Raw genomic sequence first — 27,251 nt, forward strand, 5'->3', positions numbered from 1 at the left:
ATGAAATTTTCAGGAAACGTTAAACGTGGTACAAGGAACAAGTGGTCAAATTTTGGTGGTGTGGAAAATTAAACTGCACAATTAGACACCTCCTCGGTCTGGGGTGATCACGATTGATTTCAAGGTCAGAGTCAAAGGTCAACCTCACAGCTGACCTAGTGCTCTAACTATGCAAGAGTGTAATGTAGGAGTGTCAAACTGCACAGCTGGACACCTCATGGGTCAGACACGAGGCCTGTTGATTTCAAGGTTCATGGGGTCAAAGGTCAAGGTCACAGGTAACCCCTGCGTTAAAAACCTGTCTCTGCTCCTACATGTGACCCTTTGTTACATTCTCCAAGGAAGTTCTGTTTCCGGATGTGTTCATTGGTTTGTTTGTCTGTCTGTTAGCAAAGATCAATTAAAAACTAAAGAACAGATTTGGAGGAAATGTCCAGGAAATGTTGAGGTTGTCCCAAAAAACAATGGATTACATTTTGGTGCTGATTCGGATCATCCTTTTTTTAATCACACTCTACATTTCAGTAATTCTTATAATTTTATCAGCTTGGTACAATTTTAAACTTCATTCAGCTTGAAGAGGATATAAGCTTCACAGTAATACAGTGGTGTCCAATCCCAGTCCTGGTGGGCCACCATCCTGCATGTTTTAGCTGTTTCTCTGCTCTTCAGCAGGTCTTCAAGTTCTGCAGAAGCCTGTTAATCACTCAGTCATTCAGATCAGGATAGTGGCCCTCCAGGACCAGGATTGGACACCACTGCCATAGTGTGATGAATACAGCCACTTGCATCGCTGTGTAATTTAAAGTGAAATCCAAATATTAGAAAACTATTATTATTTTTTCATTTTAGTAATTGGTGCAGTTGTCTAAATCTGCCTATAGTGGTTTTAAATTTGCCCAGAGCCACACAGATCCTGAGCAGAAGCTTTGAAAGCTTGCATTCTCTCGTACATTTTGCATCGAGTGTGTGGTGTCTGAGTTTGACCATGTATAGGAAAATACCGCAGATGTTTCAGCTGTCCCAGGACAAAAAGAAAAATGCATTCTTTCATCGTCTTCCTCCGACTTCTGGCGGGCTTCGTGCCCCGTCTGTCAGCCTGTCTGAGTATTGTCGCTCTCTGTCTGTCTGGGCTGCGCCGGCTAACTGAGAAGAGCAGGAATTCAGCCTTTTTTATAATTACTTCATTCTTTCTGATGGCTTTTCCCTGCTTTTCCACCCTCTTTCGTTTGACCTTCAGGCCCTTCCAAAGCGCTGTGTGTTCGTGTGCACACGGTTGTGCGAGCAGACATGGACGAACGCTAAATGTCACTGTCATAGCTGAGTCTGGAGGATTTTATGGCTACGGCTCGCATCGCGCTCGTGAAGGAATGTGTTGCCTGGAGACAGATGGAGAAACTGAGCAAGAAAACAGAAAATAATGAAACAGAGAAAGGCACAAACGTAGAGGGCTTTGAATTGGATAAAACAATAGTTAAAATCTTTTAAAGTGGGGTTCTGTAGAAAGGTTATGAACAATGTATATCTTACCCGTTGTAGGTAGCTCTTCGGATGAGCTCAGTTCAGAGAATTCCATTTTTATTCTGACTGAATTGACAAGCTAAAGGCTAGTCTGAGCAGGACCAAGGCCAAAGTGGATTGTTGCCATCCTAAAACAACTTCAGTCTAAAAAAAATCGACTAAATGCTGTTTTGTAAACCTTACATTAGCATCAATATTGCATTACAGTTATTTATATAGAACTCTATGAATATTTGCAAGTGCAGTTAGCAACAGAAATTAGCTAAAGCACTTCCTCTTCAGCTTGGTGCACTTCCAGCCGGAAGCAGGAATGTAGTCATGTTTTAGCCAGAATAACCATGTAATGCAGTATAAAGTTTTATAAAACAGCATTTAAATGAACCACTATGAAGGTTTCGAACTCTTTAGTGCTGTCAGAATTAAACTTTGTTTTTCCAAATTGAGGTCGTTCAAAGAGCGATTTACAACAAGTAAGATAATAATTATTCATAACTGCTTAACCAATACTAAGTGGTAGATGGAAGGGAACTGGACTTGATGAAGATGAAGTGAAGAAGGCTTTTTGGATGAGAGGTGAAACGTCTTCAGCTAACAAGAGAAGAAGTCGTTCTACCTTTTACGTCACCATTTAGGATCGTCAGGTCTTGGATAACCGAGAATCTACACCAACTTGAACCCCACTTTAAAAAAATCTGAACTATCCCTTTTGAAAAGAATCCACAGATAGTCAATGTCAGCTTTCCTGTTTCCAAGTTTTTGGCACAAATTCACTTGGGATGGGAAAGGGTCAAACACTTCAGCACCACTTGTAGTATCGAGAAAACAACTTTATTCAGTTTTATTAAAAGGCGTTGCTCAGTTAATACAGGTTTTTCCTTAAAATTACAACTGTTAATGGAGTTTTTCCTTGCTTAGCGAACATTTTGATTGATCTGTCAGCGCATAGACTATATTTTGGCTACTACCACACCAAATATTAGATAACACTTTTGTGTGATCAGCTGTGGCAACCATCTTGACCCCAAATGCTGTTAAGTTGTACATCCTATGATTACAGCCTTAAACTTTCATCCAAATCCATTCAATGGTTTAAAAATATATTTTGTTAACAGACACACACAGAGGCAATCTTCTGGCATCAGGTGATAAAAATGTAAACCTAATTAAGAGTTTCTTTTTTATTGTGTCGTTGCAGAAACGTGCGAAGGGTCAGTACTTATTCTTTAAGGTGTGTGAGCACCTCAATCTGTTGGAGAAAGACTACTTTGGGCTGACATACAAGGACAACCATGAGGAGAAGGTACGTCTTATTGACACGTGGTAGATATGTCAAAAGAGTCAGTAAGAACCGACACATGTAGAAGGTCTAGAGACGAATCTTAGCGTTGTTACATGAGTAAAGTTGTCTTTTTTGCTTTGTCTTTCCTTCCTTGGCGCTCCAGTGTTGGTTGGATCCCACAAAGGAAATCAAGAGACAGATACGCAGTGAGTTTTACTTCCCAAATTCTACCGTTTTGCATATTTATTGTACGCATGCATGCGTCCATCTATAACCCTTACCCCCCATGTGTTACAGTGTATCGGGTCATCGGCAATGAATAAAATATAAATTTTCGATGAGCAAAATAGGAGGAGTATCCGATTATTTTCAGAACAAAAAAGGCTTTATAGTTAAACAAAACGAGCCGCGACACCTGAAACCAGATAACAGCAGGCCTGCGGTGTGGAAGAGCTCACCAGGGTGTGATCACTCCTTCATTATTTACTGACCTCTTTATTAACCGTTGTTAATTTTTAAAGGAAAGATGAGGTGTAGTATCTCATCTTTGGAGGGCTGATACACATCAGAGGTGTGGTGTGCTGCTACCGAGCTTCGAAAGATTTATTTGCTTTTTAGATGCACTTTATATGGCAGCTGGGAGAAAGGGGTACAGCTTTTAAATGAGCTCGTATTGAATTTGAGTACGGTATGATTGCGATAAGGTTTCATTTTAATTATGTTAGAGTTTTTCCAGTTTGTCCGAGGTCTAACCGGCAAGTTTTTTTATAACCTTGTCGGTTTCATGCGTAACGTTTTGTTCCGAGGATGTTGTTCTTCTCTCTTCCTGTTCGTTTTATTGCCTCTCCTGTTTACAATATAAATCAAAACAAGCTTTTACGCAGTCTAAAGTTTCATAGCAAAAACATGTAATTTGGGCTTGAAAAAAAAAGTGAATTTTTTTGTTAATTGGTACATACGAGGCAGCGCTGTGTGGGTGTGTGCAGTTGTGTAATTCTTTTTTTTAAAACCACGCTGCCACACGCGCCGGTGCTTCGCAGATAAATGCTATGCATCTCGCCATGTGTGCTCGTTTGTGTACATTTTTCTGTGTGTGAATGTTTACAGCAGGACAGAGATTGAACTATAGGAGGCAGGAGTTACTGGATTATACTCACACTGTCTGACGACACAAATGACAGGGTTAACACCAATTCTGCTCCAAACTGGGGTCAGTCTGCAGTCAGTCGCACTGGGCCGCATGCTAAACGTCTCAAATTGAAGCCTAAATTTAGGTCCTTGAATGACTTTTGAAAAGATCAGAGCTGCTGTTTGGGGTTTAAAATGATGTAAAATATTGTTACAATTCTCACTGTTGAAGAGAGGAAAAAAAATGCAAATCTTAGTCCTTGATTTTAAAGACTCTTGGTTTCTGTGAGTGTAAAATCAGAGATGGAAACACTGTGTTTGAGGCCATTTTGGCTTAGTTAAAGAATCTGAACTGAAACATGGACAGAGTTCTTATCCCAGCCTACGATAATGAAAATCATTTTATCTTCCCAAACCACACAGCCTGACAAAGACTTGCTCTGTTCTGCTCGTATGATGATTGCTTTTTAAATTAAGTGAAAAGAAAATTGATTTCGGGAGACATTTTCAGGTCTTTTATTCCCCAGTAGGGACAAGTTTGTAGCATTGTTTGCATGTTTGGTCAAATATGCTGATCAGCTATACTGCCAGCAATCTTTTGGTTGGATCAAATCTGTATGAAAGCATTTATTTAAATTTTTCAAGCTTTTACTCTTAGTCGAGTTCTGCCAGTAAAACTGCGATTAGCAAAGGAAGGTTTAGGCTTTTTATTCCTTCTAAACATCTCATAAAAGGTCTTATAAACTTTGTTGTCCTTTGCCTTAAGATTAATTTATTAAAAAAAACAAAAGAAATTATTTAAATGTATTTATTAGAAAATGTTTGTTTTATTTTAGGATGTTGAGGGCCATAAGGAGATGGTTTTCCCCTCATGTGTTTGTGTCAGTTTTACACAAAACATCTCTGCAAATCCATTACTGGGTCTTGGAGCTCAGTTTGAATTGTACTTTTGTGTAATCGTAAACATCTGTGCAACAGTTGCAATATCATGATTTTTGTGCCTCTAGTTTCGAGATTGTGTCTTCGATAGGAAGAAGAAGAGTGGAAAAAGACAAAAGCTGATGAAGAGGCAGTAAAAACAACACGTCATCCAGAAAATGAAACCGGCTGATTTCACTATGAAACCATCGATCTTTAAGTCTAAACTGAAAGGGATCGCAGTCTGACAGCAGGCAGACAGATTTTGTCTCCCTTTTTTCTGTCAGGCTGGAAATGAGACAACGAGTCTGGATTTAGGCCAGCTTGTAGCCCTCCACTGTGCGTGTGGTTCCTGTTAATGTTTAACTTCAGAGCTCAAGTTTTCTCAATCATTACAGGTCCGGGAGCCTCTCTGAGCTCTGCCGTTTACATCCATTCTGCCACTATAAAGAGAACATGTGGTTTATTTTCTCGTTCTGTCTCGTTTCAGTGCATGTTCAGGATATTTCAGACAGGAGTCGTTTGTAGGATTCGTTTGTAGCTTTGTTACAGAGTGTTGCTCCACAAGCCTACATTTTCATTCACATTGTTGTTTTGCTTTCAGACTTTTGTTAAACGTAACAAAACAATGAACGCAAGCTTTAAAGTAGTTTTTAATCGTTTTTGGGTTCGTTTTAGCACCAGCGGGAGCGCTGAGCGTCCCTCTGCTGCATCTGTGTTTAAAGAAATAGTTGCTCTGTGATGTCAGGTTTTCTCAGATTAAAACGTTCAGATGACGTGATCTCCACTGTTTTCCAGTTTGTTGCACATGTGTGGAACTGGGTGGACTTAAATGCGGGGTGATGCTGTTCTCTTTTGTTGGATTGAAAACAGAATATTTGGGGTCAACGTGGACCATTTAATGCTGAATTCATTAGCAGTGATATCGACGGTGATGACGACACCATTTTGATTTTTTTCCCCTCACTCTCCCCTGCTTCTGTCCTCGCTTCCTAAACCTGTGCAGCCCACCGTAACCAGAAGGAGCTGCTCTGTTTGTTTTCTTGTGAATCTGTGCTGAAAAACGACTCTCAATTTCTGCAGGCAACAACTGGCAGTTTGCATTCAGTGTCAAGTTCTACCCTCCGGATCCGTCTCTACTCACTGAGGACATCACAAGGTACACACACAAACAGATGCACTTAAAAACAACATTCACAGGTGAAGTTATGGACAAACGTGGCAATGAAACACTGAAAATCATTTACAAAGTATCCCTTTTTGACTTTAAATCATTAGCTTTATTTAGTATTCCATGGGATGCTTTTTTTTAAAGCTCCCACTTGTGTTTCAGCCCTGCTTTTGGTCTCCTCCAAACCTGTTTTTCTGCAGAATTACCCTCTTTCATTCCGCTGCCTTTGGCTGCTGGTTTTTGTTAGGCTCTTTGTATTATCAGCGTCGCTGGAAACAACTGCCTACAGTGGCTGGAAATATGAGTCACGCATTAAAGGCAGTGAAACAGAACTGGACCCATTGAAGATGGGAGTCTTAGCGCCACAACAGTGAGCTTTCAGGCAGATTAAAGCTGCACAGTCGGGTGATGATGCTCAGTGGGTGACTTTTCCTCATTACATAAGAGTTTCCCCAGTTCTTACTTAAAGCTTGTTTATTTGTGCCAGTACAAAATGATAGGATTAAAGGAAAGCATACAGCTGTCCAAAGTTTACTGCACGCTTGTAAAGATCACGTAGATCTCGTCTTTTTGTACATGTGCACACACACACAGAGAGGCTTGCTAAAAAAATATAGCATTCAGAATGAAGTCTAAGCCGATTTGAGCTAAAAAAAAAAAAAGAAAATCACAAATCAACAACTTCCGTTCTACAGTAAGGGTTACTTCTTCTCAGGGGTTGAGTCCAGGAGCTGTTTTCCACATAGTTTAAGCTCTAACTGGTCTTTAGTGCTCGTTCATTACATATTTTTCTGTCTCTAATGATCTAATTAACCAAATAAAAATACTTACATGCTGTGTTGTCCTGAGGCATGTGACGCCCTAGTTACCATGCAGCCCTGTTTCTGAATGAATGAGTTTTAGGTGTCTCCGGGTTTGATTGACATTTTTCTGTGACCAGAACGACACATCCACCCTGAGGAGGCTTCTTTCACTGAAAACTGATAACGTCGATGTTATAAAACTGACTAAGCACGTTTCACACAGGGGATAAGACATTCGGCTATCCGTGTCATAGAATCGGTGTAGATTCCAGCATCCAGGTCATGACAATTCGTGATACGTTTTGAAGACATTTCATCCTTTTTTATAGTCCTAACAGTTAAACGTGTTTAAGAGACCGCGTGTACTACCACGTACCAAACATTTCATCTGTTCTTGAAGTCTTCACCGCAGATGTTTTCAGTTCGAAGAATAGCAAAGAAGAAAGCGCAAACAAGTTTTTTCTTGCCTCGAGTCATTTTTGTTCCAACCTAAACTTTATTCCTGTTGCCCTCTTCTGATCCTTTGTAGGTACCTTTTGTGTCTGCAGCTGCGTGAGGATGTGGCTTCGGGTCGGCTGCCTTGTTCTTTCGTCACTCACGCCCTGCTGGGGTCATACACGCTGCAGGTACATCACATGTGCTCTATGGGCATTTATTTATGTAGTACCCTGTGTTGTTTTTAGCGTTATATGTACGTAAGTGCACAGTTTCTCCAAGTAATTGTCGTTTTCTTCAGAAACAGCTTGATTTGAAATAATTTGCAGGCTGAGTTCGGTGACTATGAACCTGAGCAGCCTCGCCCTTTGGACTTCATCAGTCAGCTGACGCTGGCGTCCAATCAGAACAAAGAGATGGAGGAGAAGATCCTTGAGCTCCACAAATCCCACAGGTCAGAAACGGCAGGGGTCATGTTGTCAGAAATACAGACACTACTCAGAAACCCTCCCTGAGTGAGTTTTTCTATCATTTAAAAGAAGTTTGTTTTCCCAGCTGCGTTTGAAACACAGCATCAAAAAATGAAAGCTGCATCATATTTGATTCAATTGAGCCTTTTTGTTGTTTATAGGGGAATGACACCAGCCCAGGCTGACCTCCAGTTTCTAGAAAATGCCAAGAAACTGTCCATGTACGGCGTGGACCTGCACCACGCTAAGGTACGAAATGAGAGAATCCTCTCCGCCGCTTTTCGCTCGTCCTCCCTCCGCTCCATTGTTGTTGACATATGGGGATTAGCACAGCTCCTTTGATGTGTGGAAAGCATGCCAGTGTGTCTGCACGTTTGTGCTGCTGTATCTGTGTGTGTGTGTCAGCTGAACAAACACTCAGGGAGGCCATTTCCATGGGAACAGCCGCTCTCTCTCTCGCTGGGATAGCAGGTCACCAGCAGACTGCGTGCAGCTTTCCATGTGTGTCTGAGCACGTCTTTGAGATAAACTGAGCAGGAATACACACGAGAGAAAGGGGAGTCTGAAAATAGAAAGGTGATGTGAGATTGAGAAAGAGGAAGAAACCGAGTTTTAACCCAGATTAGGACAGCCTCCTGTCGAGGACATTCCCCCCTAGGGAGTAATGAGCGCAGCGAAGCACTTTAAATGCTAAAACTCTGGTTTTGTTGCATGCCACAGTTGTGGAAATCTTTCTGTTTTGTTCTAATAATTTAATTGAAAGTAATTATCTATAAAAGATATGTTTTAAACACCATGCTAAAGTCTAAAATATGCTGTATTATTTACCGAAATCCCACCAAACTAAAACAAACGTTCCTCAATGTTTTAAATGAAAATAAAAATTGTTGCATGTCAGCCATTTTAGGATAAGTAGAATCACTTGACTCTTATTTCGACAATAACAATGATCAGAGTGAAATATATTATCAATCCTTTACTTAAAAAGTTTTTATTGTTTGTGTTTTTCAAGAGTTTGATTTCTCTCTTGCCAGATTCCTTCAGCGCCGTCAACTTATCATTTAATTAAAGGTTGCTTGGAGAATAAAAGGACAGCACAGGTGTCAAAAATAAAGCGTCGACCAGTGAGATTTATAGGATGAAATGCACTCCTTGTTATAAGCAAAACGTCTATAACTCGTAACAATAAAAGCAGGTTGATGCTGAGATGCAAGAGCGAGTTTTGACCCCACTTAAAATTTTTTAATAGTATTTTGAAAACTTTGCCAATTGTAAGCAAAAGGGTCAGAAAAAGTTGTCAAAGAAGCTCTGGCACCTGAAAGGCACACACAGATTTGCGCCTACTTTATATGTTGGACTAACTGGAATAAATCTGCAGTTAACGTAATATTTAGATGGATGTTAGAAGCGACCTTTAGTTCGTCTGGTTGCTATTCTCCCATTTGTGCAACTTAATGTTGAGCAACATGATAGTTGTGAAGACTCCCTTGCGTCACGTTCCAAAGAAAAAAACACTCCTCCAAAATGAGTTCCTTCTTAACAGCGGATCATTTTAGAATCACACACCTCCTGCTTCTTGTTGAAATTACTTGAGGAAAAGTAAATTAGCTGGACTTTGACCTTTTTGCCACCCGTGGCCGGCCACGTTAGGATGTCCGCTGAAAACTCTGTCATCGTAATCCGCCGAAGACCTGAAACACACCAGACTGATGGCCAGCTCTTAGCATGGCGAGACCATGTGGCGTGTGAAACGTCTGTGCTTTGTAAAGCTGCCCATCAACATATTGCTCGGTCCATTAGTCCAACAGATTTTTCCTCTGTTAATTCACCACTGTGATCAATACAGTCCTACCATTACCAGCTGGCCTTGATGTTAAAAGCTCTGCAGTGAGTCGGTCTGCCAGCTAACTGTGTTACAGTTGTACTGAATTACAGTGAGTGTGTGTGTGTGTGTGTGTGTGTGTGTGTGTGTGTGTGTGTGTGTGGTAATTGAGTTTCTCTTGACCTAAAGCAGACTACTTTAAAAATCAATTGACGTGCTGCACGATCTGGTTTAGAGAAGCTGGTCCCATATACAGATGTTTCCGTGAGATAAATAAATAATTGCATTATTTTATTTTTATTTTTTTTCTCACATGCATTTTTGATTGGACTGTTCCAGGACTCAGAGGCTGTGGACATCATGCTTGGTGTGTGTGCCAACGGGCTCTTGGTGTACAAAGACAGACTCCGGATAAATCGCTTTGCTTGGCCCAAAATACTGAAGATATCATACAAGAGGAACAACTTCTACATTAAGATCAGACCAGGAGAGGTTTGTTGCAGGCTCACACAAACGAGCTGTAAATACTGATGTTCACTCAGTCTGACACCGAGGGACTCGACACATAAATACAACACTGTACTGAAGTAATTTGACTTTTTACTGAACTGAGCATCATTCAGTTCGATTGAACTGGATCTGTTCGCTTTTGTTGTACAGCACACTGAGGTAGCTGTTATCTTGTTATTATGTAGTTGTGATTTTGTGCTATGAAATCAAATTGAACGAACTTGAATTAAATCCAGTTAAATGGACTTAAATTGAATCAAATCAACTTGACCTGAATCCTATTGACTTAAATTAACCTCCTGACTTCCAGGAAAAAATAATAGTCTCCAATCACAATTTTTTTTTTTTTATTCCTCAATCTTTGTATAGTATTTATCCCCACCCTTTCACATTTGGTATCATTGAAAAGCCCTAAATGTCCTCTGTAGATGACTAAAGGAGTTAATTCAGTAGTATACAGTTAGTGGGAGATATTCAGGTTCACAAATGTCCTCCTCAGAGAACAAATTTGTCCGGAGTCAGGAGGTTAAATCGAACTGACTTGAACTAAATTAAATCAAATCAACTTCATTTGAATAAAAGTGACTGGAACTGAAACAAATCAACTGAATCATCCATTCATCCATCCATCTATTTCCTTTACTCGCTTTTTTCTTTCCTGGTCGCGGGGAGCTGATGTCCCTCCAGCAGCCACTGTGTGAGGACGAGGGACACCCTGGACAGGTGGCAAGTCCATCGCAGGGCTGAAATAAATCAACTTGAATTAAACTTGATTCAATCCAGTCGAATCATCCTGAATTGAATCATTACTACTTGAATTGGTGCGACCTGTCCAGGGTGTCCCCCGCTATTCGCACGGTGGCTGCTGGAGACATGGACCAGCTCCCCGCGACCCGGAAAGGACAAGCGGGTAAAGAAAATGGATGGATGGATTAAATATAAACTGAATCGAATCGACTTGAACCAAATCAAATTGAATCAACTTGAATTGAATCAAAATAAGAAAAAATTGAATCAGTTTTAGCTGAATCCAGTTAAATAGTCTTGAACCGAATCAAATCAGATCCGGATGAATCAAATTGAATCAAAGCCATCTGAAACCCTCTCCTACAGAATCAAACCCTGTAACGTGTTTCCTTATCTGTTGGCAGACGGAGCAGTTTGAGAGCACGGTTGGCTTCAAACTCCAGAACCATCGATCTGCCAAACGGCTGTGGAAAGTGTGTGTAGAGAACCACAGCTTCTTCAGGTAGAAACACACTCAAAACACTCACAGTGAACCACATGCACACTGTACAAACAGGGATTTACGGCCTGGAGTTTATGGTGCAGGAGTGAGGTTTTTTGTACTCTGTAGGTTAACAGGTTGTATTTGCGTCAGCAAAGGTCTTTGTGTAAATTTAATTAGATGATCAAGGTGACAGATTAACAGTGATACACACTCACAAGCATACACACAGATAAGCCAGGTGCCTGATTGTTGCATTTCTCTTTGTTATGAGTTTCTGCTCTATGTGCATGTGTCCAGGTCTGTATGGAAGTGGACTAAGCTTTAATATCCTGTTCGAGGGAACATTTTTATCCCTCACCTGGGCGTATAAAAGTAATTGTACAAACGAATACCCTTTCAAGCTCGACGTCTTTCCCTGCCTGCCATTGTCTCTTATCTTTAGGTTAAACGCACCAGAGCCCCCTACCAAGGCTCACTTCTTGACTTTGGGATCTAAGTTCCGCTACAGCGGGCGGACTCAAGCCCAGACTCGCTTGGCCAGTTCCCTCATAGACAGACCCGCGCCCAGCTTTGAACGCACATCATCAAAGCGCATCAGCCGCAGCCTGGATGGAGGTAACACAAGCACACAACTCAACGCGGGGAGGAAGACAGGAAACTTATAGTTAGGCTTAATTCTTAACAATGCCTAATGAATGGACAGATGGATGAAAAGAGGAGCGTAAGGACTTAAGTTTGGAGTTACGAAGATTTCACAAGGTTGTGTGTAGACGCCTTTGTTTTGAATGAATGTAAAATGCTCAGTGTCTGAGCAGATACAGGAAATAGCTGGAGCCTGTGTTTCCTGTCACACTGTGAGACACAGAGAGGGGGGGGGGAGAAAGATGAGAATAAAGAATGTTCTGTTTATTGAAAAGAACGAGACCCCTACCATATGAGGAACCATGACACACAATACTTTGACCTCTGAGTAATAAATAACTTGGAAGTGAAGTTGCTCAAAAATCAACCAGAACAAATATTTTCTTTCTTTTACTTTTACAGGCATAAATGGGACAATTTGAGCCATTTTATTGTCTTTTGAGAACAAAACACATTGTTTTTCTGACATTTCTGCATTCGGTTTCCAGATTCCACTTCACTGATTCTTAGTTATGTCTCATTATTACACTGCCTTACACTGACCCCTGCTGGACACTTTATTTACTGCCACTCATGTTCATTTTATCCCTCATGTATTTCATCTACCCTTCCATTAACAAACAACAACTTATCCTTAACTTCAAGCTCAAAGTGTAGTGCAGAAAAAGCTCAAGTTTCAGGAATAGTTCCCACATTTATGTCATGATCCGCCTTAAATAGACATTTTATAAACTAAAATGAAGTTCAGCGTAATCCACAGACATTAGGATCTACCTGTGAGTTTGCTTTTAAGTAAATCTGAATTGTTATGACTGAAAGCCATCGTCGTCAGCGGAGGAATCAGCAGATTTTTGTGGTTTTCTTTCCTCAGCACCAGTGATCAGTATAACTGAAGCCGGGAGAGATATGGCTGAGAACGGGCGGGAGCCTCATTTAGAGCTTCACTCTGACTCCAAGGTGCGTATCTGCAGGAAAAGACCTTGAGGACAAACTGTTTTGTTTGCTTTATTATAAATATACTGTTGCTGACAGTCACCTTCATTGCATTGTCCAATGAAAATTGCATAATAATTGGTGTTGAATACAGAGACAGAAGGTATGTGAAACAGAGAGCAGTTAGCTGAGATGGGAAACAATGGAAGCTTTATGTAGGTGTTTTTAATGTTCATATGTGTTTCTTTACTTAATTTTCCTGTCCAACATCTTATAAAACTGCCATGGTGGAATAACTCCAATCTATAAATACTAGCAATAGCACTTTTGGTGCAGCCTGAGGTACTGCCAGCAGGAATATAATTATTTTTTCTTGTTTAAATATCTGTGAAATGCAAAACTCATTGTTATGTAAAGGTTTCTAAAATAGCATGCATGTGAACCGCATAGTTTGTTTTTTAGACAGCATCAGTCACTTTGGTCTCAGTCCCGCTCTGACTAGTCGTTAGCTAGTGAAATTTAAACTCTGTTTTTTTATAAACTAAGGTCACTAACAGAGCTATCTGCATCAGCTAAGATCGGAAAGGTAGGATAATAGGTGACATATATAACCTTTATGTGGCGATTCTTACAAATGATTGAAAGTTGTAGATAGTGGGGTCATTTTTATTTTCACGTGGTGATTTAAACAACAAACTCAACATCATCCGGGCCAGAAAACATCAAGCTGTGACTCTGACAGACATTTAATAATTTATGTCGCAGTTTCAACAAGTGACAGCGGTTGTATGAAGCCGTGCGCTCACTCTGCGTCCTCTGTTCTCACAATCGTTGTCCACTACGAACCTGTCTCCACCTTGGGGACGCCGAATCAGTCTGTCCCAACCTCAGGAGAATATTGTGTATGCCGTGCATGTCTCCTGTCCCACGTGCCTGTCCTCACCGCCCTCCCCTTTTACCTGCGAGCTCACAGCACCTTGTCTGTCCGGTGATGCCCTGCTGACACAGTTTCTGTGCCCACTGTTTTCTGCACTTTGCTCTTTTCCTGCTAAGTTCACTTTGAAGCTGTCGTGCTGTGTTCACTGACTAATGTAATGTCTCTTTCCCTCTCTCTTTCTCCTTCACACACACCCTTTTATTTGCTGTCCCCACATCCTTCCTGCATGATCTTCTTATCATTTCATGGACTTGATAATGCTTTGATTTTTTGCACGTTTTGATCTGTTCACTTGTTTTATCCCCCTCACTCCTTTACTTTGAATGTGTATGTGCATGCTCACGGGTATTTCCTTTCTGTCTGGATTATTATTTTTTTTTACCTCTTCACGTCTCACCCATTAGTCAATCTTCATGTTTCCTCTCTCCTTCTCCTCCTCATCCTCGCTCTCATCCATTCCCCCTTCCCTCGACTCCATCTCGGAGCTCGACCGCGGCCTTTCCGACATCTCCGAGGACGACGACCGCACTGACGACACGGAGCCCCCTCACGCGCTGTGGTCCCTCCCCCAAAACACCTTCTCCGTCTTCTCCGATCGGCAGCTGGCCGATTTTGAGCACCTCGCTCCGAGCCCTCCATCGTCCCTCCCGGTCACCACCTCCCAAACGTGCAGCTCGGAGCTTTTGAAATTCAAGGAGGGCTGCGAGGCTGTAACCAGAACAGCAGCTGGCCCGGCAAACTGGCAACACTGGCTCTGTGCGAAGGGTGTGGTTAAAAGCCTTTCTTTCATCTTGTGCTTCTTCTCCATCTTGTGTAAGAATGGAAGCAGGTGTCATCCCACAAAGCTGTTTTCAGGGTTATCTAAGAAACTGGCTATTTTCACTCCTACTCTGCCAGTAGCTAAACTGAATCTTTTTACCACCTCAGGCTCTAAATATGAACTTTCCAGCATAGTTGCATCCAAATTACATCTAATTCTTAACAGCTTGGCAACTCACTGGGCTCATATTGTGGCATTTTTGACACATCTTTCTTCAAAGTTTCTAAATTTGATCACTTTTCCTTCACGCCCGACATATTTACGCTTGCCCACAGCATCATCTTTCTCCTGCCCTCGATTTGTCTCCTCTTCCTCTCTTTTCGCCCTCCCATCTCTGCCCTTCTCTGTCACGTTCCGCTCCTCTTTCCCCCCTCTGGCCTCCGCCCGTCGTTCTGACCTTTCCTCCTCCTTCCACCGCTACCTCCTAAATCCCTCGCCTCTCTTCCTGCCCGTCCTGTTGGTGCTCTTCCTCCTCGTTGTGATGCTGACAGCGAGCCAGTCCGTCATCTTAGCTCTGATTTTAGCCACACCCCTCGGACTGACCCTGTTTTGCCTGGAGAGCGCCGTCTCCAGTCGAAGAAAAGCAGTTGCGCCGACATCCGTCGACCGAAAACCGAACGATCAGCTGGACGCCGAAGCCCCACCCCTCACACCGACACACACCCCTCCTCCCACCAGGCACCGCGCAGGCCCCTCCTGGACACAAGAGATGTGTGATCCTGCCGCATAGATGCACACATTCACGCATCGCTCAGCCTGCCCTTTTGTTCCACTTTTCTTTTAATTTTAGCTCTATTAGAATGTATACAATGTACAGAACTCCTCTTTTTTATTTTTCCCTGCTCCCTGCCAAGCCCGTTGTATACTTATGAAGAACAGAGTAGAATAAGTAAGATTATACAAAGTTTAAAAGCTATAAAAAGATGTTAAGAAAAGACAAGCAATCCCGAAAGAGAACACCATTATTATGTTGATATAGAGTAAATTTAAGTTTGTTAAGACTTTTAGTAGATGCTCCAAAGTAAGAAAAATGGTGTGACTTCTCTCAAAAAAGGCATTCGGTTCTGGCTGCACTGTATAATAGGTCACTAAATGATAGTATTTAGGAGGAAAGCAAACACTTTTGTGATATTTGTTGTTTATGACTTGATTTGAAGTTGCTTCGTAGAGTTTTGTAGTGAACGACGAGCTGTTAGACGTATGCAGTAATTCAAAGCGCATTACTGTGTTTAGTATTGCTCATGACTGCTAAGAGCTGTGCTTATCCCACCGTTTATTTCTGATGACGAAACAAGGAGCACATAGTTTATAGCGCTGCCAAGTATGTCTTTTTAAATAAAAAGTCTCCACAGGCTCTGCAGTAACTAGTTGTAAATGTCGTGTTAAAGTTGTTTACATCCTGAGAAGCTGACAGTGAGTGTTGTTTTTTTATAATCTGTTGTATATAAGACGCTTTTTAGGGAGATTATAAATGCTTTGTCCTCATATGATAGTGTACTTGAAAGCCTTTTTAAACCCTCTCAGAAGTCCGTTTGTGATACAGCGTCAGTGGTTTGCAGTTCTCCCAAACACTAAGGCTACAGGGGACTAAGCTTTTCCCATCATCCATGTCACTGTTTTTATTTTTTCTTCATCCTCCTATCACCTTTGTTTTGACTATCAACCCCGTGACTACCACTCTGAAGGTTAAGGAGCCGGACTTGAGCCCTGGCGATGTGGAAGGCGTGCCCTCCCAGGTCTGTAAAGGCCTGTTTTTACCCAGCATTCAGTGCGAGTCGAAATAGAAATCACTGATTTGTTAAAACCCGGAGTAAAAAAATGCTCTTTTTTTTTTTTTTGGTGTATTGGCGTAAGACCGCAGTGAGCCTAACCTGTCCTTATTCCCTCCCTGACTTCCCCCCCCGACAACAGTCACCTGGATGCAGTGAGCCTGGCCTCCCTCAGGTTCAGACACCCTTTTATGGTTATTAATGGGTTGAGCGTGTACTGGTCTGTCAATCGTTTTGTTTTTTCTGCCAACGTCGATTGGTTCGATGGTTGAAGGTACCCTGATGTGATCACAATAAGCAAGTTTTAAAAGCTCTTTAATCTAATAAAACGATCCCAAAGCCAAAAATTGACGTGTAGAGTAAAGAGTTTGTCAGAAGTGCTCCTGAATGGGCTCCTTCATCCATGGTTTTCACTTTCAGATGCTCTTCTGTGGAGTACAGCTTCACGGTTTCAGTTTGGGGGGTTTTGGGTCATTGTTTTTGTGGCTGTGCTGAAAACACCTCGGGGTTTGCTGGTTTATATACATGTCTGCTGGGGTTGTGGTTTGTGCATGTGGTCTGAGGAACATCACTGCTTTTACATTTATGAGTGACACCCAAAAAAAAATAAAAAATTGTGTTTTCAGTCTTCATCAGTTTGTTTTTTTTCTGTCATGAGGTCATCTTTTATTTGCAAAACGTGTATTTATTTTATTTATTTATTTATTTCATTTGTTAAAATTGGTCTTTTTCACATTTTTACATTAAATTTACAATTTTTTTTTTTTTATTGATTGCCTTCCAGAGTCGATTGAGAGTGCATGGGGACAATATTTATGTGAGGCACAGTAATTTAATGTTGGAGGTTGGTATTGGCGTCGTCTGATGGCCGAACATAAGACCCGCGCGTCTCTCCGGCGCCATCAGAGCCACAACTTTTAGTCTGTAAAGGACTGCTGCCCTCTCGCACTCTCAGGCTCTGTGTGCATGCCTCCGTGTCCTCTTGTCTCTGGACGTTCGCTGGCGAGGTCCAGGTTTTTTCGGCAACTCTCTGAAGAACTTGTTGTTTGAAGATCTTTCAGTGCTAACCGTCCTGATTTACACAGCAGCTATTTTGAACAGATGCTCAGCAGAAATGTCACGAGTTTATAGTGAAACACCTACAGTCCTGGAATTGTCCTCTGCTTTGCAAAGATTTTAGGGTAATTGAACTTATTGTTTTGGGTTTTACTTATTCAGTCTGATTCTTTACAGCTATTTAGCTTTTAATAAACCCACAGCTGCTTTCCTGCTTATCAGGAGCCAAACAGAGGCTAAATATTTGGTGTAACTTTTGATATGTGGTTCATAAAAGATCACGTCAGCAGTTAAGCCACATCAGCTACACTTATTATTTCTGCAGCGGCCCTTAAAAACAACAACAGTGTTAACCACTTTAATTGATCAAACCATAAAAGTTAAGTGTCTGTAATGCCAGTAAATACTCTTCCAAAAAGACAAAAATCAAGCCAGCATCTTTTTGTAAGCACAAAACCCCCAGCTGGAAGTGTTTCAACAATACAGCCAAAGGAGAGCTAAAGGGAAAAAGAGCTAAAGGTGTAAAATATGCGTTTGATGTGCATCTACCCAACAGCAGACTGTTGCTGATCCAGAAAACCTCCCAGGCCGAGCGTTCACAATGGCTGCTCTGTGAATAGGATGGCTGGTGTTTCAGCGTGCATGCTCGGTGCATGTCGAATGCTGTTTTGTGACTGGCGTCTCGTATCGCTGTGTTCTGAATCGTTGATTGGCCGACAAAAGTTTGATTACTGTCAGGCAGCTGTGCATAACCTGACTAACCCTGCCTGTCTAACCCCACACGAGGAGCTTCCTTCCTGTTTTTTCCGGTGATTGGCTGCCAGCGTTGAACGATGTGGTTTGATAACGTACTAAAGCAACAACACCTGTTTGTGCGAAGTGGGGCCGATGGTGGTCTGCTGCCTTTGCTCTAAAAAAGTCTACAAAGACATTAAACGATAGAAACAAAGAATTTTTTTCTTTATATACCTAGTTTCCCGACTGCTCTGTTCAGACTTGGCACTTCTCTCCATCCTCGGTGATCAGATCACTAATGGTGATGTTTTTGTACAACAACATATAATTACAGTGACCAATATTATCCAGACTCTTATGCTTTTCAGACTGCAGGGTTGTCAACAAACATTCTGATAATTGAGATGATGAAATTAAATGTGGAGGATCATGAAAGGATTTGGGATCTTTCAGACTCTACTAATAAGCTTTTAGCTCCTCATTTTCCAGCAGCTAATTGGCAGGCTTTTAGTTTTGCTGTGAGCACCAGCCTACGAGTGGATTCCCAGAACACTGAGAAGATAAGGTTTTTAATTATTTTTAGGTACCTCCTGAACTACTGATCAATATTATTTTGATAAACCACAGAGTTCTGACAATCCACTTCAGTAAAACTTCAACCCAAGTAAGGTTGGATCAGTCAGTAGTCCAGTTTGGGTTTTAGGGCAGCTCCAATATTCAGTTTTAGGCGTACTTCCTTGAGTTTCATTAAAATATCTACAACAGGAATCGTCCCCTGTTCTGTCCCGAGTGTCACAGAGCTGTATTAAGCACTTCCACGTGTGGTTGGATCACCCAGGATGCATGTTAGAAGCGGGTCTGAATAAGGACCCACCTTCATCGTGTTAAAGAACCAAAGGTGGTCAGATAAACACAAGCTGTGAAACCACAGCGAGGACAAAGTGTTTGATACGAATAAAAAGAAAAGCAGCAAACGGCAGAAAGACAAACACCGACTCCATGTTGTCCATCCTGACCTGCCGTTCCTGGCATTAAAGGAAAAAAACTCTGCAAGATGGGCAGCCCTGTTTCACTGAAGCCTGCTTATATGACTCCATCAAGTGACAAGGCAAAGAAGATTTTTTTTTCCGTTTTAATAGGCTTCAGTGAGGCACAGCGTCCATCTTGTTGCCCTTTGGATTGACAGACTAATGTTCCTGTGAACAATGTATTCCCTCCTCATCCTCCTCTCCTTTTGTCCAACCCTCTCCCTCCTCTTTATTCCCTTCCATCATTCTTTGTTTCTCATCCCCAAAACATTGCCCTACCTTATGATCTGAGGCCATTCTTTATTCTGCCTTTTACTCTACTTTTGTAATCTGTCCTACTCTTTCCATTCTTTCCCCTCCTTCCTTCCATCTCCTCTTCTGTTTATTTTGTCCCATTTATCCCACCTCCGTCACCCACCTTCATCTCATTTACTTTCCACCTGCCTCTCACTCCTCCCCCTCCCCTCCCCTCCCCTCCCCTCCCAATTAGGACCATGATAAGACCCAAGACGAGGTCCTGAAACACCAAGCTAGCATTAGCCAGCTCAAACGCTCCTTTATGGAGGCGCCACCTCCCTCTCCTCCTCAGCCCAACCAGTGGGAGAAACGTCTCACCTCCTCTCCGGCGTCCATACGCGTTCAGCAGCAACAAGTGGTACGTCTGAGTGGATGTGTTTGTCTCCTCGAGGCTCACGAGTGTCACCGCCGAACGTCTGAACTTTCTTCTCACCAAGTGTTTACACCAGTCGTTGTGTTTGTTTTCAGCAGACTTTAAACTCCAAACCTTTGCAGCTCTTGTCTGTCATCACAGCCACGGTTTCTTTAAATGTCCTTTAAATGTTTGGGTTTTCTTGATCTCGTTCATAACTTGATGAAATTGTTGTTTCTAGCCGTGTTTGATTACATGATTAACCTAACTTCCACTTCTTTTTATCCCCTTTTAGCCAGACAAGTATTCAGTTTTGGTTTTTACAGTGCGGGGGTTTTGTTTTGCTTTGTCTTTGTTGACTCTGCTCTTCTAAACACTTTGTCCTTGTTTACTCAGTCCTTACATATACAGCTTAGACGATGGCAGCATGTTCCTCTGCTGGCGGGGATCCGGCTTTCTCTCTAATCCTCTCATTTCTTTCCAAACTTCTGTGTTTGTGTGTTTGATGTAGAGCCTGGAGGAGGAGATGGCTTCAGTGCTTTTCAGCAGCAGACACGCTGGCGCTGGGTTTTATTCAGCCGCCTGCGGTTTTCGTGAGGCGACGCTAGATGGTGTTAGAACCACACGTTCCCCCGCTGCTATTACTGCCGCAGCCTGCAGTTCTTCTGAGCCGCAAAGGCTTCTTATTTCTCCACCTGCTGCACTTTCTGCCTCTGAGGTGCTTCTTCTACTTCTGGACATTTAAGGTGGTATCTTACTGGGCTGTGGCTGCTTGTGGTGCAGAATCGTGGGAAACTTTCTGCCGACTGAATGTTCAGTGTTTCATACCAAGCGAGCTATGAGGCCACGTTGTGAAAGGCCAGTTTTTGGAAATCACAGCCCATTTTGTGTGCAAAACTGTATTCTTGGCCGTGCACATTATTTTGTTGTCCATCTCAGCCCACATTGCACCCACTTCTGTGATTTAATCTACCGGAGTACACTTTAAAAATGAAGATAGGCAGATTTAGCCCACTTTCCCAATAATTATTGTTTATCATCAGCATGGCTTTTAGACTTGGACATTTGGACAATTGTCTCGGATGTTTTGTGTCCTTAAAGAGCTTCAGTGCAGGTGTTAAAATACAGCTTTAGTGCTTTTGAGACGAGTTGGATACACCCACAACCCAGTTTAGATGGTTCGAGATGGGTTGGAGACGCCTGCAACAACTATTTTGAGAGAAAATTTGTGACAAATTTTTTAACATTTTTAAAACTTAGTCAACAGGGTTGCCTCTGCAACTCACAGAAGGAAATTGAGAAGCCTCGAGACATTCTGGAGACTCCCTCATGAAAGCTGCTCACCAACTAGTCACTGTCCAGTGAGATACTGCCATTAGGAGTCACTTTACTTTCATGGACAAACATTTGTTATTCAAGGTTAGCTTTACTCGTCGTTCGTTTAGAACTGCAAGTTGGTCTCATTGAGAGTAAACTGACACCTTGTAATGCTTTAGTTAAATAAGGATGCTTGTTGGATTTCTTTAAAAGCTCGTAACGTTTGCTGTGGATGCTGCATGGTTGTTGTTTCTCTTCATTTCTGTCTGGAACCATTCATCCAGACTGAATATAAATGTATCATTTTGCTACATTTTGGGGCGTCTTTAGGAATAAAAAATACATCTATGCCATGTTAGAAGCAGCAGTTTTCATCAGAGCTAAAAAAAGATTTGCAGAACCCTATAATGTGATCATTTTGTGCTCTTTTAAAACAGCACAAAGCACATTTCCCTGCATGGACTTCATTATGGTGATTTAGCTCATGTGGTCTGTTCAAAGACTGCTGACTTTAAAATTATCTTTTTCTGAATGAAGACAGGCTTTTTTCTTTGTATTTAGTGGATATTTCTCTTCAAAGCATGTTTCATCATTTCCTTTTGGTTTTCCTTTCAATTCTTTCATGCAGCCCCCCTCTTTTTTCTTGCCTGCTGTAATGACCTTCCTCCCGCGTGGACATTACCGCGGTGCAGAAAGTCAGTCCAACAGAGCGAGACACACAGGCGAGGACAGGCAGGCAGCCCCGTCCTCACGCTGCGATAACAGGCATCCCATTGTCGCTGACCGCTAACAATGATTTGACTGTCGGTGTGTGATTGATGTCGTCATGGTAACTTCTCTGTCACGCAGGTCGGCGCGCCGCAAACCGAAGCAGCTTCACCTGATAACACGATTTCTAAACCCAAAGAACCTGCTAAGGTGGTACTAACTTCTTTCTCTGATCCCTCCATCCTTTCATTCACGACACTTTACAAACTATCCTTCCTTCACACCTTCATCTGTTTATCCTCTGGCAGCCTGACCTTCATCATCACCATCTGTGTTTTGATCATTTTCCTGCCTTCCTCGATCTTGACTTCATGTTTTTTTGTCCACAGCTGAATCTCATTCATTTCCCCTTTAATATTAATTTATTCACAATTTTCCTTTTAATTTATGTTCAATGATCACGTTCTGCTTTTGTTTGTTCCCCCCCCCCCGTTTGTTTTTTTTTTGTCCCCATGCGTTTGTTGTGTGTTTACCTCGTTGTGTGTCCGTGCACTCTGTGTACACGCGTGCTCGTGTCTGTGAATGTGTGTAGACGACCGAAGTCGAAATCGAAGAAACTGTTGTCATCCAGGAGGTCTCCAAAGCGGCCAAACCTGGGCTTGTCACCGTTACGATCGCCTCTGACGCCGAAGTCGACGCTCCACCTGCGGAGGAGCAGGAAACGCAACAGGACAGTGCCCAAGTTGAGGAGGAAGTAGCGGCGGAGGAAGTGCAGCAGGGGAAGCCGGAAAGCGTTTCGTCCGAGAGCGAGAGCGAGGACGAGGCAGAGTACCAACCAGAAGTTTCTGTTTCCATCTCCCAAACACAAATACCCGAGGAGAAGGAAGAGGAAGAGGAGCCGGAGAAGGACGACCGGGATAAGGGAGCGGAGGAGCAGGTCTCAGCTCTGGAGGTTCCTTCCCTTCCAGCTGAGCTCAGCCACCCTGCAGAAGAAACCATCCAAGAGGAGGAAGAAGAGTTCAGAAAGGAGGAGACAGATGCAGAGGAGAAGACCGCAGAAAAGGAGAAAGAGAGTGAACGCGAGACGGAGGAAAGTACAGAAGATCCGATGGTGACTCCCGATGAAGCTCCTGACAGTCCCACCCCACCTGTGGAGACCGTGGCGGCGGCGGCGTCTCCAGCTCCCGCCGAGGAAGAGGAGGAACCTAAAGTGAACGGAGAAGCCTCGCTGGTTGAAGTGGAGCCCCGGCCGCAGGTTATTTGTTGCTCTGAGGTAAAGTCTTCACCGAGGCAGCCGCGGAGCTTCCCTGGGGTTTGATCCCTCCCGCCAGCTGTAGAAACAAACACCCTCCTTCTTTTCCTGCTGCTTATCACCGCGCCGGTTTCTGTCCTGCTTGTGTGAAAATTTAAGCCCCATGTACATCCTCACACTCACCTTTGTCCTGTGAAGGAAAGCCTTTCAGACACCAAAGAAAAACTCCTAAAGACAAATCAAAGTACTGTAAAAAAAACACCAGTGTTTTGGTGTGCTTGTGTTTGTGTTTTAATTACACATCCTCATTTAAACACATCCATCTCTTCCACGTTGTCACATGTCATACCATGATCAACATGGCTAGTGCCAGTGTGGTGTGTCGCTGTTGTCATCCTGTTTTGTGTTGCGAAGTAAATGGGGCCTAAGTGGGAAATGCACAATGCTTTTAGGTGCATGTTTTGTTTTTGCCTTGCATGCTGATTTTTGCCTTTATTTTTTGTGTGCGTGTGTGTGTGTAGCCTGTGTCCAGATTGTGTTTGGCAGTGATCATTCTTTTTGCTTTTGTGGAAATCATCATTGCCAACCACTTTGGAAATGCCACCCACTCATCTGAATGTCACCTTGTTTACATTTCAATAGCCGCTTTGTTTCCTAGCTGTTTGAGTGCCGCTGGTTTTTATTGGCTCATGTTTTATGCATGCTTGTGCCGTGTTGTATTCCGAGCTGGCACCAAAGAGTTATACGTAGTCGGTCTGATGCTTTAGTGTTATTTTGTGTCAGGTAAATGTGTTTTTTTTTTTTAAATTGAATTTGCATGACGTCGCATGAGTTTAGGAGTTCTTGCTTTTGCGTATGACTTTTATTTATACACATCCACATTTGTACCACTAAACCACTTTCATTTATTACTTTAAAAGTGCTAGTTCTCTTTAATATCTGCTGTTTTTTTGTATGTCCGATTTAATATATTAACTTCCTATCCTTTCCCCTCCCTCCCTCCTCACTCCTGTCTCTCCTCCCTCCCCAGCCACCCGTGGTAAAGACAGAAATGGTGACTATATCAGACACGTTCGCAGCCCAGAAAACTGAGATAGCTACAAAAGAAGTTCCCATCGTACATACGGAAACCAAGACCATCACATACGAGGCCGCTCAGGTGCACACCTAAGAAGCTTTGTAGGGGAGCTTTGTTTTGTGTCATGATTCCAAACATTTAACGCTGTTTTTAAAAGGTTACTGTTAAAGTTCGACATACCAAAGTGCTTCCTTTTTAGCAGCACTGCATGGCCACCAGTTACTCTTTCACCTAAAGGGAAAGAATGTGTAGAGGGGAGTTTTGTTTGTTTCTGTTTGGAACAGCAGTAATCTAAACGAGCTGAGCGCCGACGTGGAGGTAATCCTCTCATGTCTTTCTGCCGCCAGCTGGACGGTAACGGCGACGGCGAGCCGGGGGTGTTAATGACCGCTCAGACCATCACCTCCGAGTCTTTGTGCACGACTACAACCACACACATCACCAAGGTACAGACAAGTCTCAGTCAAGACCGGATCATTATCTTGTCTCCTCTCTGTAGTCTAAATACTACACTGTACAGAGTTTCTGCAAACATCATCGCACTGTTTATGAGAGCATATTTATACTCCTGTCATGAAGGGGCGGGAAGTTGATGGTAAACTTACAGAAACGTTCCATGGGAAATAGAAATAGTCCAAATTGGAAACTTTCCATTGGAATTTGCAGGAATTACCGTATTTTCCGGCGCACTTAAAAGCCTTCAGTTTTCTCAAAAAACAACAGTGCACCTTATAATCCGGAGCGCCTTATATATATAAGAAGTCATAATGTTTTAGTACGACTTTGGTTAAACTACAAAGTCACACGGCTAGCAGCATTAAGGTTCAGTTATAGTTGCGCACGTCTCCGTGCGTGGTGCAAGTGTTTATACTTGATGCTGACGTCGGTGCAGTATTCTCCTAAAAGACGGGGCTGTTTTGTTTCCCTTAATGCACCTTATATATGACAAAAGTTTGAAAATGGACCATTCGTTGACAGTGTGCCTTATAATCCACTGTGCCCTATAGTGCGGAAAATACAGTACCTGGAAACTGGAGATAATTTAATCAAACTGCATCATACCCAAACAAAAACATAAATGGTCTGTTTTGTCACAGACAAATAATGAGTTGGACCCAAAGTTTACAAAAGCAACAAATTTAATGACCTGATTTGTCTCTGTGTCACAGCAACATTTCTGCTGTTCTTTTTTTTTATTGTAATCCTTGTCTAAATTCACGGACAGACCTCTGAACCAAAATATTTACATTTAGGGATGTTTTTCATGATTTTTTTGTCATTGCATTCGCATAAAAACAAAATGAAAATCAGTAAATTGTATTTCACAACGAAACTGTTTACTCTGAACAAGTTATTGTCTACTCTGACAGCTTATAATTTTCTACCTCTTGTTGCACGGTACAGCAATAAAGTCTGGTTGTTTTAGTCAAAATGATGCTAAAATATATGTTCCCATAACTGCATTTAAAATCCCTGTTAAAGAATGACTTTTAAAGGTTTATTCCTGTTAATTTCCTTAAACTCCTGTAGAAAGTTTCCAACTTTAATGACAGGTGATTTATTAAAGTCTGCCTTGGCTCCGGCGCGGGGTCAACGACCAGTTGTGACCGGCATTAAAGGCGTCACGTCGACTTTGTTTCAGACATTAAAGGGCGGGCTGTCAGAGACGAGGATTGAGAAGCGCATCGTCATCACCGGCGACTGCGACATCGACCATGATCAGGTCAGTTTTCTTAGCGCTCAGCTTTAACTGCTGCTCACTGTAGTCTAACCAGGTGCGGGTGGTTGCGGAAGGCTCTTTGCGATCTTCCTTTAGATGCTTAGTCGAGTGTTTTCTAACCAGATCCCCCAAATTTAAGTTAAACAGCAGAAGAATTCGCAGGGGAATTACTTTCTCTGGTTGTGTTCGAGCCAAAGCCGTGAAAGGACATCTGGTGACATGTCCGCCATGTTGCTTGCAGTCTGAATGCAGTTTTCTTTCTCTTTTTTTTGGAAATGATGCCCAAAAACCATCAGTTCTGCTCACTTCTGTAACCTTCTCACTTCTTCACGCCTGCATTCAGAACATTGAGCCCTAATCGTTTTACATTTATGTTTTTTTTCTGTTGCTTTGTCTGAATTTGTCGCTCTTCCAGTTCATTTGTTCTTTCTGTCTTTAGCTGATTTGAAGTGAAATTTACACAGCTTTACTTTCTGAAACTACACTGAGATCATATTTAATAGACTTAATGACGTAATTTTTAGCTCTGAACTCGTTCTGTTTGGAGCCTGCTCTAATATTTATAAGAAATATAAACAAAATGTGCTGGGATTTCTACAACATTACTAAATCTGCCTCTAACAGACTGAGCTGCAAAACTATAAAACAAATCCAAAGTGATATCCCATATGTAAATGGGTTGTGCATACTGTAAAACTTGATGGTTTTGGAGTAAAATGTTAATACTAACCTCTTAATATTGTATTTAAAAAGTAAATAAACATATTAAGTTCAGCTTTAGGTTTGCATGAGTCTTGATCCCCTTTTTTTGTTTGTTTTAGTTTCTCTGTTATATATCACTGGATTTACACATGAACAGAGCTCCTTTAAACTCTGTTGGAAATTATTATTTGTAATAATTTTTGATCATTTGAAACCATTTTATTCCTGTTTAACACTCTGTCAGGAAGTAAAATGGCTCACCGACTGTAAATCTGGCATCCATGTAAATGTTTTTATTTTTGTTTCTTTGTTTTTAATTTTATGCTTCTCCTTTCATTTTTTTTATTTGTTTGCCTGCATCATCCCCCCACCCCCCTCTCCTCCTTCCTGTCCCTCCTCTGCCTGCTGTGCTCGGTGCTGCCACCCCATGGCTGCCCCTGGGCACTGCAGGCACTGGCACAGGCCATTAAGGAGGCCAAACAGCAACATCCTGACATGTCTGTCACCAGAGTGGTTGTTCATAAAGAAACTGAACTGGCTGAGGAGGAGGATTGACTGAACTCAGGTAATAGTATTAGTTACTCGTTACTCATTTAATTATAGCCGTATTCGTGGAG

At 42.2% G+C, this 27,251-nt stretch overlaps 1 protein-coding gene across 17 annotated transcripts in view; it reads left to right on the forward strand.

The window, feature by feature from the left end:
* Positions 1-27,251, forward strand: part of epb41l2 (erythrocyte membrane protein band 4.1 like 2) — a 49,055-nt gene that overhangs the window by 20,754 nt on the left and 1,050 nt on the right. For 4 of the 17 annotated variants that reach the window (XM_025004380.2, XM_025004375.2, XM_025004379.2 and 1 more), the window contains exons 5-25: positions 2,717-2,821; positions 2,964-3,006; positions 5,930-6,005; positions 7,350-7,446; positions 7,585-7,709; positions 7,887-7,974; positions 9,887-10,039; positions 11,209-11,306; positions 11,731-11,903; positions 12,802-12,887; positions 16,306-16,356; positions 16,532-16,564; positions 17,174-17,233; positions 19,699-19,863; positions 20,369-20,575; positions 22,024-22,092; positions 22,475-23,155; positions 24,165-24,293; positions 24,560-24,658; positions 25,855-25,935; positions 27,085-27,199. In XM_025004380.2, the coding sequence (XP_024860148.1) occupies positions 2,717-2,821; positions 2,964-3,006; positions 5,930-6,005; positions 7,350-7,446; positions 7,585-7,709; positions 7,887-7,974; positions 9,887-10,039; positions 11,209-11,306; positions 11,731-11,903; positions 12,802-12,887; positions 16,306-16,356; positions 16,532-16,564; positions 17,174-17,233; positions 19,699-19,863; positions 20,369-20,575; positions 22,024-22,092; positions 22,475-23,155; positions 24,165-24,293; positions 24,560-24,658; positions 25,855-25,935; positions 27,085-27,189 (2,724 nt within the window). In that variant the 3' untranslated portion in view covers positions 27,190-27,199. The other 13 variants (XM_025004383.2, XM_025004387.2, XM_017409104.3 and 10 more) reach the window with 13 other exon arrangements.

This window comes from Kryptolebias marmoratus, linkage group LG19, assembly GCF_001649575.2.
Source record: "Kryptolebias marmoratus isolate JLee-2015 linkage group LG19, ASM164957v2, whole genome shotgun sequence".
Lineage (NCBI taxonomy): Eukaryota > Metazoa > Chordata > Actinopteri > Cyprinodontiformes > Rivulidae > Kryptolebias > Kryptolebias marmoratus.